The 19,048-nt window shown below is 42.4% G+C and overlaps 1 protein-coding gene across 1 annotated transcript in view; it reads right to left on the reverse strand.

Annotated features, from left to right (window-relative positions):
• Positions 1-1,838: 1,838 nt before the first annotated feature.
• adamts6 (ADAM metallopeptidase with thrombospondin type 1 motif, 6) overlaps positions 1,839-19,048 on the reverse strand; it is a 57,956-nt gene continuing 40,746 nt past the window's right edge. The window contains exons 19-25 of the mRNA XM_079363824.1: positions 17,664-17,827; positions 15,881-16,019; positions 13,016-13,145; positions 10,076-10,280; positions 9,818-9,994; positions 6,554-6,710; positions 1,839-5,206 (exon numbers count right to left, since the gene is read on the reverse strand). Coding sequence (XP_079219950.1) covers positions 5,097-5,206; positions 6,554-6,710; positions 9,818-9,994; positions 10,076-10,280; positions 13,016-13,145; positions 15,881-16,019; positions 17,664-17,827 — 1,082 coding nt within the window. The 3' untranslated portion in view covers positions 1,839-5,096. The remainder of the gene's footprint in view (positions 5,207-6,553; positions 6,711-9,817; positions 9,995-10,075; positions 10,281-13,015; positions 13,146-15,880; positions 16,020-17,663; positions 17,828-19,048) is intronic.

Here is a 19,048-nt window from a genome sequence, read left to right on the forward strand (position 1 = left end):
CCAAAGATATTTTGCTCATGCCTAAATGTTTACATATTCAAAGAACTGATTTGTTTCTCAAGAAAATACCTTGTTTGTAGATTTGTGTTCAAAATTTGTGCAAACATCATGCATGTTACAGAATAAAGGCCTGAAGTCTATCAACTTCTCTTTTTTGCTCTCTGTCGTCCTGAGCACTGTAGGTTAGGACTAATGTAATCACAGACCCCTGCAGACGGGCCAATGCGGGAGACAGAAGCTGGGCCAGACATACAGGTATTCTAAACTGGTTACATTAAACCAAACAGGCCATCTGTCTCCCTCTGTAATTGGACACTGTGGATTAGAAGGAGACTGCTGCGTTTCCCAGCCAAGTGGGATAGTTACTGTTTATTTGGAATTAATTACCAAGGAGAGTGGAAAGCTCACAGCTCCCAAAGAGTGAATCCAGACACTTGAGGCCAGGATGAGAGGAAGGGGAGTGCCATACCAAAGCTATGGCAACAAACCTGGGACAGTTCAGATAGGGGTTTGACACTGTTAACCTGGAATAGCTGACATTTATTATGTTTGAGTCCCAGATGATGATGCAGCCGGCGCGTGGGAGTTGGGTAGATGAAGACAAAAAAAAAAGCTTTTTACAAATGTTCCCCTCCGATTCAATCACCCTAAACTCAGGCAGCAAATGAATGGATTTCCTTAGTGGTGGTAACGGGTATCCTGGTGTGATGCCATTGGCTTTCCCCATGCTGTGGGGGCTTTAGAAGAGTTAAGTGAAAGGACAAGACTATATCTCTTAAAACCGGTGAGAACGGAGCATCAACCCTGGCACCAACACTTCTCATTTGATCCTCAGTGTATGCTAAGCTTTTTCCTTCTCAAATGGATCACTGTGTACATGACTGCAAATGATGGGCAGACATGTTTTGATGTGTTTTGACAAGGAGTGGAAAATAATGAACCAAAAACAGTCTTTCCTGAAAAGCGTCTTCTTTTTTTCCTTTTCAAAAATGAAAGGCCTGGAGAAGAGCTGTATCACTGTTTTTTTTTCTACTTCAAAAGGAGTTGATGGTACAAATCTTTTGAATTATGCTGTGGAAACTTGTGAAGTTGTTTTAGGACCAAAGGACGCTTTACAAATGGGAGGGAGAACTTAGTATTCAGCTATGTTGTTAGCTTGGAGATCTTTATTTTTCTCTGATGTTGACCAAAATGCCAGGTATTATAAAGCACAGAGTGAAAACACAAAGAAATCATAACTGACAAGCATTAGCCTCGTCATTACGCAGCTAGCTGCTACAGCATCAACCAGGTGCTAAAGCAGGAAAAAAGCCGGAGCAGCCTGTGGATACGGGATCACATAGGCTAAAGGCCTAAAATTAAAGTTGATGACAGATTGTTGGTTTAAGTCTTTTGAATTGTATTTGCAAACATTGTATTCCAATATAAGACAAGCTAAGGAAACTAGATTGCCGATTTACCACTAGCATAGTTATTTCTTCCTTCCTTCCACACTTCTCTGTGGGAACGACCCAGACAGAGCACATTTTCAGGGTTAGGTGTAGGATCAGCACTTCATCAACTAGCTCACTGTGTAAATTCACACCACCATGTTCCTAGAATCACACACCTCTTTAGTTACGACAACAACAAAAAATGAACCCACTGGTGATTGGTTTGTGTGTCCCGTGCGAGGCTGCGGTTTGAATCCGACCTGTGGCACCTTTCCTGCATGTCATGAGCCACTCGCTTCACTCCAACTCCAAACTCTACCCAGTGCCCTGTCTCTTTAAGAGAAACATAAAAAGCCCCAAAATAAACATTAATAAAGGAAAAAAAATGAACACACCAACACATAGTCTCTTTAAAAGCTGCTCTTTTTATTGTATCTACTTTTTAAAAAAGGGGGGCTGGTGAGGGGCTGTATCACTGCATTTTTTCACTATGCTAATTTTCAGTTTGCATGCAGTGAAATAAATGTACAAGTGAGACAACGCAATAAATTAGCATATAATTTACATTTGAAAAAATTTAGTAACAGTGTACAAACATTAATACTGAATATAAAATATAAACAAATAATCACATGATGCTTGTTCATTCTCTTGCACTTTTAGGTACAGGTAAAAGCAATGTGACATTCAAACATCCAAGTTCACAGCAATGAGTACCAGTTTGATTGATTTTTTTCCTTTTTTTTTTCTGGAGGCTCTGTTTCCCAAGTAGATGAGTAAGTCCAAGCAGTTTGAAGATGTCATATGCTTCCCAGCCTCCACTGTCCTCTCCCGACTGCCTCATTCAAAGCTTGGTAACCATAAAAACTTGCTCGACTTTGTCATATTGTAGGTGGCTACAAAAAAGTAGCAGCAGCAAAATTAGAAATTAGTTGTTAACGGCTTTCATGAGATTCTTGCACACTCCTACATTGTCTCTCACATTTCACCTACTGTACCTCCATACTACGTGTGGTGTAGACTTTAAATAGGCTCTCACGTCCCCTGGATAGAGGGATCGGTAGCAACCGGGTGAATGTCCACAGCAATACATGGTTAACAATGAAATTTCCCAGTGTGAGGTAAAAACAGATACACACAAAACAATAACATGACCAGCATTTTTACCAACAGAGAAACTGACATGGGTATTATTTCATATTGTTTGGATCCAGTCTCACTTTTAAGCACACTGGAGAGGGTTGAATGGAAGCCCCCACTTGATAGCACCAGAAGCCTGGGAAGGCTTAAACCTTCGGAGCAGAACAGGAGGAAAAAAAGGAGGTAAACACAGTACTCCATAGAAATAAAAAAAAAAGTAAACACAATGAAGGAAAAAGCACCATTGAGTGGGTTTTTTTGTGTTGTAACTGAGGGACGAAGATAATGAGAGTGAAGGTTAAATGGAAAAGGCGATAACTTAATCTGGAGAAATGTCCGAGGCCTCCGACTCTCGTCAGACAACATAGCAATAATGATTCTGATACAGTAAACCCCAGCCAGCATTTTGAAATGCACACCTTCCCTTTTTCTCTGCAGAGAATTACACGAGAGCACTAACATCACATACCACTAGAACAGCAACTAGGACTCGGTTAGCCTAGCTTAGCATAAGGCTTAAAAAAAAGGGAGGAAAATTCGATCCTGGCAACAACTCTAAAGGTGTTTACATGAAAGTGAAATCAGAGCGCTCTCGTCACTATGGTTAGTATTGTAACGGCTAATGGTAACGTGGTTAAAAAACAACTGATAGCTGCAATCAAGCAACAGATCCATGTCTTTAGAACCAACCGTGTAATCCTCAGGCTCACTGATTTAATGTTTTGTTTAGTTAAAACATTAAGGGCAGTGCTCCAAAAGCCATAACTGGTGGCAAACTTTTGTTTGTATTGCTTTAATGAAACGGTTTGACTTTAAGTTTCTTCTCCGTGAAAATGTTTTGCTTACGTTGATTCATTCCTCAAACTTATTTTCTAGCGTTTTAATGTCAGTTCTAGCATATCCTATTGAACTGCAATGACGTCCATTTGCATTTCATCGTGCCATTTCCTTTCAATTTTCATCTTATTATTGATTTTTTTCATGTATTCTTGTTTAAAGAATCCTTTAAAAATGAAATGAAAAAAAGATATGGATGCCAATTTAACATTGCATTCCCGATGAACAGAGGCTAAAATCTCAGAGGGGGCTAGCCCGTGTTCAACTTCCAACCCTCGCCCACTAGTTTCATGTCATTGCCCACCCTTTCATCCCCGTTTCCTTGTCTATCCAGTCATATCCTCTGGCGGAAAAAAAGCCTGTTCCAAAATGGATGTTTTTAGTTTTGAACAAAGACAGACTATTTGTCCCCCTTCCTGTTTCCTGTCTTTATGCTAAGCTAAGCTATCTATTCACTGTTTAGAGCTTTATAGTAACAGTAAAAATCATCAAAGCCTCATTGTAACTGGCCTGAAATTTGTAATAATCCTCTGATAAAACTCTCTCAGAGAAGGCAAAACCTTTCCACATGCGTATTTTAAACTCAAAAAAGTCAAGCTAATCAACGTTTTCCGGTGAAAGAACAAGAACTGGTGACTGCTAAGTGATCCAGTGAACAAGCTGCTGCATTGCATGTGCTCCTTCAAAATGATTCCTTCAAACGTGGAAGTGAAAGTTCCTTGGCGGGATGTTTTAGTAAAGGCCAGGTTGGTGACAGTGTTTCATGCGGCCCAGGCACACTCTTGATGCTAACTTTGGACTAATGAGTGAGGAACTAAGGCACCCATGTGGGGGAAAGAACAAGTGATTTAAAATCTTGGTATTTTCTGGTCCTGGATTAACATCATATATAATATATAAATCCTTACATAAGGGTTTAATGTATGTTACAGTATGTTATATTTAACTCCAGCACTGAGACGTTGAATATGATTTCAATCACATTACATTCCCTTCCATGACAGTAGGCTACTATCTGATGACATCATGATCAGAGGACAACGACTCAGCTCTGCTTGGAATTGTACAATAAATATACAGTACACTGATGGGGTTTCTCTGTCGCTGTATTTGAGCGGAAACATTGGCAAAGTATTTACACAGAAAAAAAAAAAAAGAAAAGTGCACCAAAGACAAAAGTCTGCCAATAGCACCATCACAGTCATCCCAAAGACAGGAGTGCGACACGTTCAACTCCCAACTCCTCTGCTGAGGAGTCCTCCCCTCCGTCCGTCCGTCTGCGGGGGAAACATCCTCTGTGAGCGATGTGTCCAGCACAAAGGAACACTAACAATGATATTAATAATTATTATTATAATAAAAATAACATCACCAACATATCATCTTCCAAGTTCCACTTCACAGAAGTGAAAAATATTTTTTAAAAACTCTGTTTGTGTCAGCGTTGCGGGCTGAGCAGTGGTTTGGCTCCCACCGTGATGGAGGGCAGGAGGTGAAGATGTGACAAACAGGGAAATCTTGACTTCTCTCCTTTTGTTTCTTTGACAGTTCTTTTCCTCTGGTCTTGAGATTTTCCCTTTCAGTCTTCCTCCTTCTCTCCCTTTCAGTGCCAGATTAGCCTGACTCCATCTTTGTTTTTCTCGTTGCCTTACTCTCTGGCCGTGTCCCGCTCTTGTGCTCCAGTGGTCAGTGGCCCTGGCAGGTCTTGCAGCACATCTGTCTGAAGTACGCACGGCTGCAGAACTTGAACTTCAGCACCAGCGGGCAGTAGGCCACTTTGTTTACATCTTTGCATTCTGCAGAAAGAGGCGAATAAAGATAAATACACAGTTCGGATATGGCTTCTTTATGCTCTGCATTTTTCAGTGAGTAAAGTCTGACCCAAGCTTGATCTTCTGGTTTGTTTGGGTTTTGTTTTTTTTATACAAATGAAGTCATTATACCAACTATTTTTCTGTAAAACCTTAATGTTGGGTTCTTCCCAGGTACATGCACCAGTATTCAGGGGTTTTGGACTCAACTTAAAATAGGGAAGTGAGTAAAACAGGACCCTCATTTCAGACCTGAGGAGGGCCTTCAAAGACAAGGAAATAGCCATGTGAGAACGCTTGTGTTTGGGGTCCACAATTTGTATTACAGTATCGGTAAAAATGTAAACAGCATATCATCGTAAGCTCAACTGAACCTACAGCTGCTCCATGACCACTCCAGCATCTCCCTCAACAGAACACAACTTTGCAGCTATACTTGGACCCAGAGGCTGGGACTGAGACGGATCCTGGCCACGTTCACTTGCTGGGCTATCTGCCATCTCCGCCACACACACACTTACACGCTCACACAAACTACTTTCTGGACCCCGGACAGGCAGTCCTCTAAATGTCTTATCACGATCAGAGTGTCTTCCCTTATTAGGCTTTGGACCCGGCCTCCTCAGAGCCAAATGAAACGAGACGTTGCCTCACTGCTGTCCGTAAAGGAACAATTAGCCTACAGCTAATCCCATTAGCCAGCCTGTAAACGCTGCTCACGTTTTCCATTCAGGCTAATCGAAAGGCCCTTCTCGATGCATCTGAACAGCCATCCATCAAGTGTAAGTGTATATGGAGGGCTGAGCTGTTTCGCCTTGACCAGGAGCCAACCTCACTGGAAAGATTAATGGAGCTGGCAGAGTGTAGAGGAGTGTGTCATCCGAGCGTGTTTAGGTCATAGCAGAACGGTCAAGACGGAGATAAAGACACTTTAGGACTGAGTTTGTGTGTAAGCAGTGAATATACAGCACAATACAATTCACAGCTCAGTTTGTATTCACAGTTTGAACCAGAAATACAACGGCAGGAAAGGGTCAGGCAATAAAATGATCTTGATAGGGGATTGCAATAAAATGTGTTGATAAAGATAAACTTGACATTTTTATTCGATGGATCAAAGAGCTTATCATGCAGCAGAAAGAGCAACAACAGCCAGTAAGTATGCAGTAGAACACACAGGCACCTTGCACGCCTCTCTGGAGTCTCACCACAGCACCATCAGCTGTGGACTCGGACCACAAAACGTCACAGGAGGCAATGCTCCCAAACTCCACCACCTTCTGCAGCAGGGAAGATAATACAGAGGACCCAGGTGTGTGTTGGATGTCTTACCGTCGCCATTGGAGATGGGGGTGGCGTCACACTCACTCTCACATTGCTGCATGGTGGTTGGTCGGAGGGACTCTGCGCACTCATTAGACGGCTGCCCGGTGTACGACAGACACTGCACGGTCCTCATCTGCTGCCCGAGGCCGCACTGGGCCGAACACTGGGAGGAAACAAAAACAAACAAAAAACAGACTTGCTGAAACTTCAACGAGGTAAATGAGGACCACGTTTCCCTGTGTGACCCTTAGAGCTGGGTCGCAGTATGCAGACAGATACTCTTTCTAAGTAATCCCTGCATTTACTGTACACTCAACAACTTGATCCTATCAACCAATCATGAGGCCCAGACGCACACACAGGGTCACCTTCCTTTTGTCTCAGTCGACCGGCAGCCTGTATGTGAATGTGTTCTTGTACAGAGAGGAACAAGTTCATGTTGTTGCTCACATGGTTTTAACTGCTCCATGAAAAGACAACAACAAAAATAAACAGAAAACTGTCCGTATTTCTCTGAAGAACTCAACTCACCCCCTCCCCATGATTATGCAAATCATTCTTTTCCAATAATGAAAAGAGCTTGACCAGAAAATTTGAACCAGGCAATGAACATGTTTATTTCAGCTGGCATTTGAATATGTTACGTAATGGGGATTCCTTTGTTTTTTCTACTCCACCCCAAGTGGACACTCAAGGAACTGCAGGTGTTTTCACTTTTCCACACTGGAGGTTCCAGCTTGGTTTTAACATACCGTCAACTTCACCTCTTTCTACCATTTCTTCTTCCTCTTTATAAGTTCACCCTGGTGAATTTGCATGGATATAGATTTTTTTTTTTCAAATCACAACTTAAAATTTCACAAAATAATCATGTACAAAGACGACAGCAGCAACAAGAAAAATGGAGAATAGAGAATAAATAATGTTTAATTTATTGTTTGTTTTTTATGTTTGCTTTTTTAATCTGCAGAAACAATGTCCCGCCGTCAACTTAAAGAGTATCTAATGATCTATATTTCCCAGCGCTGCATTTTTAAATATGATTTATTGACGAGGTGATCTCAAAAACAATAAAATAACATTATGCTACAGCTAAATAAAAAGCAACTAAAAGCATATGGTCACTGCTGGCGTGACATTTTGACAGATGAAGCAGAAACGTTATGAAAAATAAATACTCCAGGAAGTGACCTTGACAACAGAACTGAAGGGGAAAACACATGACGCATGAAATAGTTAGTAGTCCTAATCCAGACACACACACACACCTTGATTTCTTCTTCTATGAATGCGCCAGTTGTAATAAAACGGAATCTTCGTGTGGCCATTAAATAGGATTTAACAAGAGAACAACTACAAAAACAATCGTACTCACTGCCAACACACCTTTGGCAAAACATGCTCTGCAAATGAGGGAGATTTCATCATCTGACTCTCCTCTTAACGCACACCTGTCGGACATGACTTTACATGTGTGTCTGTGTATATGTGACTGTGTCAGCCCAGCTGCCTCTCTCCCTGCTGACGGGAGAACGAGCAGGCTTTCTGTCACCTTCAATGATCCTCTCTGGCCGCCTCAGATCAGTGAGCCCGCATGTCATCCCTTCCCAATTAGAGAGTCTTTATTAGGACCCGCTGCCGGCCATGACAGATGGCGTACGTCAGTGGTGCGACTTAAGTGGGATTTGAACTGGTGACCTTTTGGCCTGGGAGAGCGCGGGTGCTCGGTAGCCGGCAACAATCTCACCCCTTTTCTGATGCTTCGGAGAGGGAGCTGAGCTGCGAGAGCGAGGCTTGTAATAACAGCAGAGATATAGGGAAAGTGGTGTGCACACACACACACACACACACACACACACACACTGCATGAGAAAGTGCTGTGTAAGAGCAGGCTCCAGCCGTTGCTCTGCGAGGTATTAACCCGATGAGGATGAAGCTCTTTGATGGCCCCTGTCGAGGTTATCACGCAGGTCAGCTTTGTTTACGACTGTGATTGCCTCTGATTGAATAGTAAAGGTGTGTTATTGATGTCCGTGCGAGCGCACATGTGGCCGGTATGAGCAGAAGCAGAGGGAGCACTGTGACCTAGACTGCCTGGCTCTTGACCTCTGACCTCACTGACCTGAAAAACAGAGCCAAAAGACCATGACTTGCCATCACTTCCATCTACCGGAGAAGAACACCTTTAAAAACCTTCTCCAAACATCAGAGTCTGTTTAAAGATTTCACTTTTTGCGCTTAAATATTAAGAAATTCAAGGAACTAACAAACCGTACTTTCTGTGGACTCTGCTCTCTCTGACGCACATTTTTTGGCGACGTCTCCCAAGTATGAGTCAGCTGAGTTGTAAAGTGTTCAACAGCTTTTACTCGGCGCTCTAAGTCACGTCAGAGTGAGCCTGAGAGTGCTACCGCTCGTCTCCCTCTGAATTCCTGTTCCTGGAAGTGATAGCGAGCTCGGCTCTGATGGTAGATAAACTTCAAACAGCACGGAGGATATTGCTGCCACTGATCACACACTGCAGGTCTGCTGGAGAGCTTGGACACAAACACAACCTCCGAGCACACGTCACAGGGCTCCGCTATCTCTTCCAGGTGTGAATACCAACACATGGAATCTATCTACTGATCTCCTTTAAAGGATTACCAAAGTCGGGGTTGTTTGGTTTGGAAAGCTAAACAAAAAAAGACTCAGAAAACAGCTGAATTTACTGTTTAGATTGTTCTTTAAGACAGTTGAGGTCAGGCCGATCACATTTGATAGACATTTGATCTCCCTGGTACAGCAACGGCACATGTAACTATCAGAGTATTTTAGCCATTAACACTATTTATGAGTATACAGTATGACTCAGATTCAAAGAAAACCCAAGCAGCCCTGCCGCCTGAAAGTATTCATTTCAATTGGTCACCAAATAATAACTTAGAAAATCGCATGCTTTCCGTATCTCAGGTTGCAAGTTGTTGTCACGTGCAACATAAGCTGAGATGGCCCAATTTGTTCTCCAAGCTACTGTATGAATGCAACACATGATTTCTCTTTTACATTTGCTATTTTTTTAAATTATTTTTACTTCCCTGAAGTCCCCCTGAAAGCACAAATCAGACAACTCAATAGAGAAAGTCTCCCGCTCTGAGGGAAGTGTATACAACCTTATTAAAGGTCAGGGGAAGTCTTCATTACATTCTCTAGATATTTTCACGAGTTCACACGTGAAAACGTCTATGAGCTCTAGCTTGGAGCAGGCTGTGATGTCGGGAGAAATCTTACCTGTCCCCATTCACCGGGAATCCATCGAGGAGGAGGACAGCGTCCTAAGCTACAGCGGATTCGGACCGGAGGTTTGTTGTGGCTCGGGCAATGTGCGGGAGGGAAGGTCTTTGTCAGGTCACTGCTTTTACACAAGGCGATGCGGTGCTTGAAGCCGGGTCCACACTTTGGCGTGCACTAAAGAGCGAGGAAGAGATGGCATAAGTGGAGAGTTTTGACAACACAATGAGCTACAGTTACCTTCAGCTGTTGTCTTACCTCTGACCAGTCCAGAGTGACCCACTTTGGCGGACAGGACTGGTTGTTGCAGGACTCCTGTTCGATGGGTCTGTGGGTCAGACAGTGGGTATCCTCCAGCGTCTCCTCCTCAGCAGGGCCGATCTTTCTGATGCACAGGACAGTCCTCGTCCTTATCCCGCCGTCACATGTCTTCCCACACTCTGACCAGTCGCCGATAAACCACCTGAGGAGAGAAAGAAAGAGTTACTACAGAAAAGCCACAGCTGACAGTGAACTCGTGCATGACATGACAGCTCTCGAGTCATCACTTCTACTTTTAGATTTCTTAAAAAAAAACTAAAAAAAGGTTAAGCACTTTCTTGCCAAGAGCTCGATGAGAAGAATGATAACATTGTCTATATGTTGAGCAAGCATGAGCAATGAGACAGTTAGCTTGCTTAGCATAAAGAATGGAAGCTGGGGGAAACCGCTAGCCTGGCTCTGTGAGGTACCTTACAGGTATGTTTACCTGGAGTTTACCTCATTTCACCTTATGCTAATCCATTTATGCTAATCTAACTGAGCCAACATAGCTTGTCATATGCTCTGAGGGTATTAGCATAAGGCTCTGTCCTGGTTATATGTGTTGCTGACACATTGAATCTCATTAGTTTCACATGTACACAAACAATTGAAAAAACAACAACAACATGTGGTTTAAGATGAGGTTGCATGGTGTCACTTGGCTAGGCTAGTGGTGCTAGCAAGTGTAAGCTAGGCTAGTTGCAGACCAGGTCTTACTCATTGCTTTACAAACATACACTACAATGGTATCAATCATATCCTTACTCTAATAGTGTTTCTTTACACAATTTGAAACTATGACTTATATTAGTAGAATTTTACATAAGAGCTACTTAATTTTTCAATGGTTTACAAAAAACGCAAAAGTTACCAACAGGGACAAAAATGTAAAAAAGATTAAAACCTGGATGGATTGTGTTGATTTTAAATTTCAACTCTGTATTGTTCTGATCTGTCCAAAGCCGTGCCATGCCATTCCAGGCTTTCTGAGCTTTTACCCTCCAAACTTAGACCCGGTTTTATCCAAACACTCTGTCTGCAGACTTTAGAATTAATATCATAAAAGTGCCCAGACAACAGCCCTTTAAACACATCCAGCCTGTGAGATATTACATCATGTGAAGGAATGTATACAGAATTAACGACGTGTTCAAACATCTGTGTTAGCTTTCATTACTCGAGCCCATAAACCCCAGCCTATTCTAAAACAATCGTGTTTACATGCTCTCCTTTTAGTCGGGCCTTTGCCGGGGCTACACAGGGGGTGTTAGTCCTTTTTAACACACACTTATCTTGTGTGTAATGTAATCTAATACACACACACATGCTTTGCAATAGCCTTCAAGCACTAATCAAAACAAATGAGATACCGCAAGTCTGAGTCCGCTGAGTACACATGGGGAAATAAATAACCAGAGACTGCAGTCTAAATGTATGAAAGCAAATTACCACTTATACAGTAGATTTTGGCCTTTTTCTCGTCTGAAACCAACACTCACTCTAATACACAAATAATTGTTGGATAGTCTGAAACTAATTAACCTGATGCATTTAATCCCTCTTTTTTTCCAGACGTGTTTGAAGTGAGTCTGGCTGTGCTTTAAGCTGCAGACATTTGGCCACCAAACACAAGTTCATGTTCCACCTGTATACGTGTGTGTTTCTGCTCGAGGACTGGCGAAGGAGGCCAAAACAATCAAACACAGGTGGTCATTTTCAAGGCTCTAATTTTTGGCACGAGGCAAACTCTGAAAATGGTTAACACATGAAGTTATAAATCACTGCCATTTTATTTTATTATGTTCCTCCAAACACATCTCACAAACTAAGGCTCATTGAAGGTGAATTAATGTTGTGAGTCAGTCTCCTTTTATGGAGAGTTGTTGTTGGAAACTCAAAGCTGCTATACTTAATATCTTCACATCAACAGTGGTTGAAATGTGCGTGTGAGTAATGTGAGCGGCTGTGCTCAAAGAGACAAACCGATAAAATAATCGTCTTTGAAAGTTCTCTTCAGATCTGCGGAGCATTTTAGCACCTTCAAGGTAGCTGCTTTACTTTCACAGATGATTACTTTCAAACTAAACATCAACCGTTTTTCACGAGTTGTTCTTCGGCAAAAATGCGCCAACAAATAGGTTACACGGTTTAGTGGTAGAAAGTGAACACAGCATTTAGCAGCAAAGTAGTCAAAAATTTCTCCCAGGTGTTGGTGGAGATCCATTTCAATCAATCACAACACCAGCTGAATGTGAAGTAAAGGTTTGCTAACATTTCTTCTATCATCTGGTGGTATGGGGAGAATACCAGTATTGTGATTACAGCTTGTTGCAATCGTGCCAAATTTGCAATTATGTCAGTTAATGCAGATTAAAGAGGATGACAGACCCCTATCAGGAGAATCACTCCTGAGTGTGTTGTCATGGTGACAATAAAGGCTTTGTATTACTATTTGTGTGTTTTAAGGCTCTCTCTGTTTTTAAGCTAAAAGGCGGGGCGGGAAGAAATATATATACATCGTGGTTTTAACTTGTGTGACCCAGTTATCAATTCATTTTCCCTACATATGAATGATTAGATTTTTTTTTTTAACACATCGCTTTAATGACATTATCCTGCTTATTTGACCCACCACATCACAACCTCATGACTCCTAACAGTGACACTTAATTAGACATAAAATAAAGAACTAACATGAACAGAAGGGAACTGGTCAAAGACGCAAAAAGATGAAAGAAGAAGAAGACGGCGTGATAATGTACAAAACAGGAAATAAAGAAGTTGGAAGAAAAAAAACAATCATTACTGGAGAAGTTGGTTCCTTGGAACTTGCGACTGGCATAATTTTCCTCAAATGATTTATTCATCAAAAAGTGAGAAGTGGGTGTCACTTACTCTGGAGGACAGGGCTCAGTGTTGCAGTCCCTCTGGTTCTCCGGAGGTTTGCTGTCTGGGTCACAGTAGTTGTTCTGGACCACCGAGTTGTCGTCCAGCCTTTTACACACCACCTCCTGCTTCTGAGAGCCTGCAGAGGAAGACACTGATCAATAAGGCCCGCTGCACCAGCTGAACAGAAAACCCTCGCTCAGGAAACATGGAAGCTGGCCGTCGTGTCGAGCGCTGTGTTTGAGCAGGGATGGGATCACTTTCAGTCTGTAGTAAATCCAGACATGTAAATTCCTGATTCTTTGCAGGATATCTTGGCAAATCACTTTTACAGAGCAGAGAGCTCTTTACTTTGGCTTCTAATGGAGAAAACGAGGGCTACCGTATCAGTGTCACACCTCCCACTGTGTGTGTGTGTGTGCATGTGTGTGTGTGTGTGTGTGTGTGTGTGTGTGCGTGCGTGTGTGTGCCATACCAACTCAGAAAGGGTCTGTTTGGGGTCTCGTGGGACGGATCCTGCAGCAGACTTGTCTGGCAGATGTAATGAGATATGGAAGTTGTGTGTGTGTGTGTGTGTGTGTGTGTGTGTGTGTGTGTGTGTGTGTAAAGTAGAAAAAATCTACCCATCTGTATTTAGAGTGAATTACAGTTTTGAGTTGGAAAACGAAGCATGGGGTAAAAGAGTCAAAATGTGTTTTTCATGGGTTTTATTACTGCTGTGATTTATTAAAGTACACCTCATGATTAGCTGAGCTAGCTATAACTAATGGGTGCATAATGATATAACAGCTCACTGAATAAAAGCAGGGCAAGACCTTTACATTCTGAGGTTAATACAAAAGTCTGTTATTGACACTCGGGTCACAGATAAGCCTCGTTTGCAACAAGCGGTCCGGTACAGATCAGTACAGTTTGGTACGGTTCGGTTCAGTAAAGCCTGAGCCTGTTTGCAATTCCACAGCCACACTGTGCCCTATTTAGTAGGCGGTGTGTAAGCAAGATGTCGAGGTGTCAACTACGTAACAGTGTGACATCATAGCACAGTGGACACAGTGGACACCGCTAATAAATTCAACAAAGAAGAAAAAACGGCACACAGTAAACAAAGACCAACATCCAGCAATTCATCTATTTTGTCATCAGCATGTGGAGAAATACAGTCGAAACCCCCCCCCCCCAACCGTCTGGGTATTTAAACATGGCGGGGTTGTGTTTGCCGCTGTCGCAGGCGAAGGTTCGATTCTTTCGTCAAGTTTGAGTTCAGCTGCACAGCTTCTACGTCAGATGCTGGTAAACGTATCATGGGCTGCCACGTTGCTGAGACATCGTGGTACGCTGGGTTTTTACACCACAGAAGAAGAAGAAGAAGAAGAAGAATGGACTTAAATACAGAGCCATGAGTTGAATATTACTCTTGAAGACAGCTGCACTGAACGATGTGTTGTCCATGACTGTCAGCGATTGGTGATGGACGAAGGCCTCTTCTTTGTACTGAACCCAACTCTTTTTTATTAAAGTTATTTGATCCAGAAAATCTGAAGAGAAAGGGTTAACTGTTTTATGTTCATGTGTTTCATTATATTAAATGCACTCCCCAAGAACTGTAGCAGTCCAGTCCAAAGAATCCAGCTCAAATCGGGCTGCAGTTTAAAAGTCATCATGGGCAGACATACTGCAGACCCCCTCATTAGATCATTCAGATCAATAATAAATCAATAATGCAAAGGCATGATTAGCAAACAGGAGAACATGTGTGCTTCAAACGTCTTGAAAACGCTTCCTCGCAGAAAGCCACATGCTTATTCAGTCATGCTTTTACTAAATATTACAAACGCGTCCAGGCCGCAGTTGACAACTGGGAAGAGACACTATTTATTGTTACATGAAACCCATTGCTTTTGGGCTAAAAGGTTTGGTTTAGTCATTCTTGAGGCCATGGTCAACATTGCACTGCGGTTTCAGATTTTAAACGTTTGACTTTGTAGGACAGAGTGGCCGTATATCTGCGTGCAGCGCTGGTAAACCAGAAGCTATGCAGAGCAGCTCATTCACAGAAATGATAGTGTATTCATTACTCTGGCTGAACGATGGAAAATATACATATTGAATTTATTAGAGGGTTGAATCTCCAGCTTTAAAGTAATGATTTTGGAAACCAATTGCAAATTATGATACTGGGTTTCCACACACACGGCTCTTCAGCAGTTGTGTAATTACTGGTTGGGGAAGATTTACAGAATGACACCACACACACGTTATATGAGGCATTAAATATTTGAGACGGTTAGAAATATTCAAAGAGGAATTTAAACACCCGCAGCATGTTGTGGTAGTCAGCACCAGAATGCTCGAAGGAGTCTCTTTTTTTTTTTTTAGGAGGAAAGTGGCCACAGGAGCTCAGCAGAAGGTCGACAGTACGAAAAAGAAACTGATAATAAGGAAATTCCTCAGATTTATAAAATCAGTGCGTGTGATGTTGTTCTGCTGAACATCTTCTTCAACATTCAACACGTCTTTCGTCCAACTTTATTTTATTTGTCTTGTTGCATTTTCTCCAAATGTTTGATCTGCAAACTACTTTACCACTAAATGCAAACGGCCTCTTATGGAGACCTGCTTTTATTTGTCAATATGAATGTCTGAGCTTTAAACTGGGATGAGCCTGTGTGTGAAGTTTTACAGCATATTTGGTTCTATTTTTGTTGTTTTAATATTCAGAGTGTTGCATTATGTCTTTTGTAGTTTACTCTTGGTTTTGATGGTGAACTGCACGACCCGCAGGTTCTTCAACAGGTTGTTTCACATTGTAAAATCAAACAGCTCCTGTAAGAGGAGGGATGCTGCAGTGAAGTCTTGTGCAGCTGACTGACTCACCTCCGGCGCAGGTAGCCGAGCATTCAGACCAGGGCATGTGGTGCCAGGAGAAGCCCACCTCGTTGTCTCCGCTTCCTGTTCGCTGGATTGGCACGTTGAACTTGTATCGGATTCCCAGATTCTGCTCCTGAAGGAGGACCTGCAGAGGAGAGCAGCACAGGTGAGCACAGAAAAGAAAGAGACAGTGTCCGTCGTTTAAAAATACAATAATAAATGCTGTTTTAAGTCCAGATCAGGGAGTCTCTGGTGGGTTTACATTAGCCTGCTGGATGCAGAGGGAGTCTGAGGGAGTCTGAGGGAGTCGGGTTTTGCAAGCCACAAAGAAATGGCCAGTGGTCGAGCGGCCGGTAGCGCATCTATTCCAGTGGTGCTGTGTGGTCTGGTATTTTCAGCATGCATGTCGAGGCAGAAAACCGCCAAGCATTACGACAAGAAAATGCTCAGTTGCCTCATATTTACACACAAACACACACGCACCGACACACACACACACACACACACACAAGCAGAGTTAAAAGTACAGTCACACTTCTTAACATGCAACAACACAGATGTTTAACCAATGAAGCGCTCAGAAAAAATGATTCTTTTCAATATCCACGTCCAGCTTTAAAACCAAAACCACTGGCTGAGGGGTCAAATAAGGTTAGCATCCAGATGTGGACCAACAATATTTGCACAAAATAGAAAGCACAATACTCCCGAGACGTTGACAAACAGATTTACAAAGTGAGATTTTAGCGATGCACTTCTGCGGGGCTTTCATAGATTTGACACCGTGAGGAGAAATCAAAATACAAAAAAATGATGTTGCTATAGAAGTGGCCATTCGCCCGGAGATGTAAAGAAGCTACTTTGCTGTGTTGAAGAGAAGACAATCGTCGCTTTCAGTTTCAGCTCATTGTTTAGCTGTTTGGGTTTTGTAGTCAACGCCCTCACAGAGAGAAAACGTTCAGAAACATTTGATCGACGTGTACGACCATTTTATTTCAATCCCATACGAAGAATGCAGAATTAGAAAGTGCTTTATAAACTAATATATAAACGTCAGTCGGCAGATCCCACCCGCTTGTCCATTTAGCTGCAGAGTTTAGACAACAGAAACGTCTGGTTCATTTGTACAGATAATGGATCAAATAGCATTGTGTTATGTAAAATATATGTGCCCCCCCCCAGTTATACAGAGCTTCTTAGCATTGTTCATTTCATCTTTTAAATTTGCTGTTTTAGTTCTTACTGAGGCTGTTTTTGAATACAAGCCTTAAAAAGTCGACGTGCTCAGAACCAAACAGACGCAGTAAGAGACTGACTGAAGACAAAAGAGCCAGACACTGGAGACCAACAACAGAACGACCGGATGGTGCATATTGAACAGATTGTTTAGGTGGACCCAATTACAACTCCAACACTGTTGTATTGTTGCTTAGTAAGTAATTCTTGTTGAACAGGGTCATGCCAGAGGATGTGGAAAAGAAAGCAAACGATATGAGGGGCAAGGACATGGTTGTAGTGTACTTTTGTTGCGTTTGTCTTGTGTTACATGAAAAACAATAAATAAGAGATCACTACAGCGGAGACAGGGTTTTTTTTCTGATCCTTTCGAAGGCCTCAAAACTGCAAGAAAAAATCATTCACGGCAGGTTTACGTGATCCGAAAGTCTTCTGTGTTTCTCTGATGAGCAGGAAAAGTGAAACAGTACAGGAAAGCACCTCCAACTTTGCAACTCTACAGCAAACTTTAAGACTGTAGTTTTGACACAATCAGCAGTTTATTTTGTATTACCATGACAAAGAGGTTTTCAGTGGTAGCTCCCAGTGCCTCTAAAGACTCGGGCTCATCAGACGGTCTCTTGTAGTGGAAGGCCGTCCCTGCGATGTCAAACTTCCTGGGCCAGTCGATGGTCCACGCGCCGTTGATGTAATAATCGTCTCCTTCTGATTTAAGAGCTAAGAAATCAGAGAAAAGACGGAAGAAAAAAACCCGAAACTTTCAGAGGGATGAAATCGAAAGAGACAGCAACAGTAGCAGAGACAACAGGTGGAGACAATCATCATCATTTCCAGCCTCCTCCATGTCACAGACGCCTCTCTATCCATCCAAAGACCGAGCAGAAACACATTCATGTGTGTCGACATGCACATACATCTAATTGAGGAAGAGAAAGAAAACACACTTCAGGTGAAAGCTTGGACGACTCTCGTGAATACCTCTCTGTCTGGTTGTCAAAACAAAAGTCGGTCTCCAAGCACAACAGATCTGAAAATATCCACTTTCTCTGCGTTGAAACGGGGCCAAATTGAGGAGAAGCGATCCAACCGCTGGCTGTTCTGTCTCTCTGGCTCGTGCTGCAGATTCCCCTCTGCTGCATTTACGCAGATTAGATGAACAATAGTTTACTCCTCTTTAACGTATCACGATCCCTCCTCGTAATAAATTCAGCACATCTGGCTCCGATTGAGAGCATTGTTATTCTTTGACTTTTAAAGTCTTTACAAGCGGTCCGAGTTTTTATGCCGTCCGACGGACTTTTTGCTTTAATAAAAACATAAAAGTGCTAACTCTGCTGACCTAAATAGTGAGGACCCAGACAACGGTGCAAAAGACAAATCTCTTTTTAATCAGTGGGGTCACAGACACAATTCGTAACAGTTACAAATGACTTGGACAGAAAAGACTAGTCCCACAAAATAGCTAAGATCGCTCTGTTTTAACTGAGATATATAGACATTATATCCCCATAATCCTGGTGGAGCAGGCAGCTGTCACCGCGGCCCTATAAATCCGACGCAGCTCTCCGGTTCAAAGTGTTACTTCAGCCCTCCATCAACACCAGCCGCTATAAATTCAACACACTGTCACATGTCTTTCTGTTGTTAATGAAAAGATGCAGAACTGGCTTAATTGAATCCGGTTGTGTGATTGTTTTGGGTCTGATGCCTCCAGTGTTGCAAATAGTATTTTTGTTTAGTCTGGAACAGAGCGAACAGAGTCTGGTGCCAAGATGGCCGTCACATGTGTAAAAGGTTCAGGGAGGTTTTTCATTTTATTTTACAGACTCAGTTTTATGGCTTCAGATTAGGCAACAAGGAGATTAAACGATGGCATCCTCTAATTGGCTCTTGACTAAGACAAACGCCTGAAAATGTGGTTTACACAGAACTGAACAG

This window comes from Symphodus melops (genome assembly GCF_947650265.1).
Source record: "Symphodus melops genome assembly, chromosome: 16".
Taxonomy (NCBI): Eukaryota; Metazoa; Chordata; class Actinopteri; order Labriformes; family Labridae; genus Symphodus; species Symphodus melops.